General features: G+C 50.0%; 1 protein-coding gene across 1 annotated transcript in view; it reads left to right on the forward strand.

Moving 5' to 3' along the window:
• The window catches only part of LOC106517413 (putative protein MSS51 homolog, mitochondrial), a 16,101-nt gene that overhangs the window by 9,070 nt on the left and 5,861 nt on the right, over positions 1-1,170 (forward strand). Inside the window, exons 4-5 of the mRNA XM_014008237.1 lie at positions 1-115; positions 462-1,025. The exon at positions 1-115 is cut by the window's left edge and continues 9 nt beyond it. Of these exons, the coding sequence (XP_013863691.1) occupies positions 1-115; positions 462-1,025 (679 nt within the window). The remainder of the gene's footprint in view (positions 116-461; positions 1,026-1,170) is intronic.

The following is a 1,170-nucleotide window of genomic DNA, read 5'->3' on the forward strand; positions in this document are numbered from 1 at the left end:
GTTTACTACTGCACAAAGGACTGCCAGAGACAGGACTGGCCTCAGCATAAAAAAGTCTGCAAGACCCTGCGACTGGTGGCCATTGACAGACTGGTGGAGTGGCTGATGTTTACTGGTAAAGTGAAGACAGAAATGTCCCCCCAAAAAAGCTAATTAGTTTCATCAAATGGATTTTAACTTTGTTGGCAAAAAGGAAACGGCTTTGTGCATCTTATGCAGTTAAAACGTAGCTTGTAAAGTTCTTTTGAATGGCACTTTAGGGATAGACTGATGATTTTCTGTCAAATACAGCAGCAGAGCTAGACTTTCAGGGGCTCACATAAAAATAATGGAACCTGCCCTGTTATTATTCTGTTATACCTCTCCTTTCTGATTATTCCTTTAAGGCAATACTTTCGACATCAGTCTTGTATTTTTGTTTCATAACACTCATCAGAAATCCAGATCTTTGACTTCTACAGGAGATCTCCCGCTCCCTACTGAGAAGTGGTGCAAGCCAGCTGCTGAGGTGAAGAGCTGGGACGACTGGCTCCCCACGCAGAGCGACCTCACGCAACACCTGGACAAAATCACGGCTGGGGCCAACATGGCGGCTCTTTGGAAGAACGTCAGCAGGCCGAGGCCCGACGACGACGACTTGAGGCGGTCCTCGTGGCGGATCCAGAGCGAGTTCCTCTCTCGGGTTCTGACCGTTGGAATGGCCGTGCAACGCTTCGGCCTGGACCCGTACGTGAAACCGCTCACCGTTCACCTGGCGGGGGCKTCCCACAGCGAGACGATGGGAGCCAGGCTGACCGATTACGACGAGCTGAACCACATGTTCCCAGGACACCAGGGCATAGAGGTGGTGATGGTGGGACCGGAGGTGGTGGACGGCCCCATCGTCAGACCACCTCTCAGGGCCTTTGGCCCCAAACATAATGTCTACATCAGCGCCTACAAAGGTCTCTACCACCAGTTCTGGGAGGAGCTGGTGGAGAAGGAGGAGGCCGCCAAGCCAGACCTGGTGGTTGGATTTCACCCTGGTACGTATGAACAGACCAGGAGCTTGTATGGAAAACCTTTAGGGAGACCGGAACCAAAATGCTTTTAAAGGGCCAATATTATGTGTTTTTCAGGCATAAATTTAAATACTATACCATAATAAAGTATCTATGCCACCTTTAGCTG

Source organism: Austrofundulus limnaeus, unplaced genomic scaffold (assembly GCF_001266775.1).
Source record: "Austrofundulus limnaeus strain Quisiro unplaced genomic scaffold, Austrofundulus_limnaeus-1.0 Scaffold48, whole genome shotgun sequence".
Taxonomy (NCBI): Eukaryota; Metazoa; Chordata; class Actinopteri; order Cyprinodontiformes; family Rivulidae; genus Austrofundulus; species Austrofundulus limnaeus.